Genomic DNA, 1,512 nt, shown 5'->3' on the forward strand with positions numbered 1-1,512 from the left:
TTAAAATTATGATGATCTCCCTTACTGAGTACCTTTGATTCCCCCTAAACCAAACATCAGCAGTGCTTCTGCCTACCTCTCCATTCGGCCCATTAAGTCCTCACCACTGCTGACTGGTGTGGATCTTAGAAGCAAGAAGGACATCTTACACTTCTCCCTGGATGCTAGAAGACCTTATACACAGTGTAAGAATGCTTGTTGAACTGAATCTGAAGATAGTTTCTAGTCTTTTGACTCTAACCTACTAAGACTCAGCATTCAAGAGGAAGTCATGACTGAGGAGAACCAAAATCTCATAGGAATCAAAGGGTGCCGGAGGGGATACAGAGAGGTTCTGGGGCTGGGGCTGTGCAGAGTACTGTGCAGTGATAAAAGCCATGTGAGATCACACCAATTTGCCCGAGGGCAGCTGCAGTCCCCTACCTGCACAAGATGCCTGTGTGCATGCTCATAGGAGGGCAGGGCTCCCTCCCCAATCAGTTCCGTGTCAAACAGCTCCGTGATCAGGATGTTGGCACGGCATGGCATGTCACCATCTGAGAAACACAAGGGAAGAGTCAGAAGCAAGCAACAGATTAGAGCAAATATTTACAACAAATACGTAAAAAAAAAAGGTTAATAGGTCATTATAACTAAAAGCACACACATATGCTGAAGTGTTTAGAAGTGTCATCATGTCTGCAACTGACTTCCCAACAGTTCAGAAAAAAAATAAAATCCACCTTGGTATGCATGTGTATGTCAAAATGCCAGCAACTGATTAAGTCTTGCTTAAGAGAACATGGGTGTTCACTGTACTACTCTTTCAATTTTTCTATTTAATATTGCAAGGGGCTTGTAAAACTGATTTAAAACAGACAAACAAAAAAAACTACAAACATTCCAAAAGAACACCAGGCAAAAAACAGACAATTCAAAATAGAAAGCAAATCAATCAACTATATGAAAATGTTTTCATTTTTATTAGCAAATTGGAGAGATACAAACAATTAAATTATTAACTATTAAATTAGCAAAAATGATTTGAAAAGCAGAGACTGAATGCTGGTACTTCAAATATTTCTAGGCTGCAGAGGAGAGAAAATCAAAGTAAGACAGAGGTTGATTCCACTGATACCTAAAGATACAACTGAGATCCAGAACTCAGAGGCCCCAGTTCATTATATTAAATCCCCCTGAATCAAGTTAGTTTCTTGCTGCCAAACAATCCCCTAAATAACAGTTTTTTTGGATAGCAGGATTATGGAAGGTCTTTCTGCTTTTCTACTTTTTAAACCTCCATAATACAACTGTAATGTTACTTCTACAATTACAATTTTTAATGAGCCGAAACAAAACTGACTTTGGAAGGTGTATTCATCATGAAGAATTAACTGTAAATACTCCTAATGGCTCATGAATTATAATTTGACAAAGCCCACTCATCTTCCCTACACAGAGGACAAGGATGGGTGATGCAAGAAAAGAACAGCATTAAGAGTTCAAAGGCAAGTGTAGCAGAGACAGCATGAG

The 1,512-nt window shown here is 39.2% G+C and overlaps 1 protein-coding gene across 1 annotated transcript in view; it reads right to left on the bottom strand.

Moving 5' to 3' along the window:
* Window positions 1-1,512, bottom strand: part of PRMT7 (protein arginine methyltransferase 7) — a 39,900-nt gene that overhangs the window by 15,301 nt on the left and 23,087 nt on the right. Inside the window, exon 6 of the mRNA XM_010850976.1 lies at window positions 424-536. Within this exon, the coding sequence (XP_010849278.1) occupies window positions 424-536 (113 nt within the window). The remainder of the gene's footprint in view (window positions 1-423; window positions 537-1,512) is intronic.

Source organism: Bison bison, unplaced genomic scaffold (assembly GCF_000754665.1).
Source record: "Bison bison bison isolate TAMUID 2011002044 unplaced genomic scaffold, Bison_UMD1.0 scf7180017864297, whole genome shotgun sequence".
Classification (NCBI taxonomy): domain Eukaryota; kingdom Metazoa; phylum Chordata; class Mammalia; order Artiodactyla; family Bovidae; genus Bison; species Bison bison.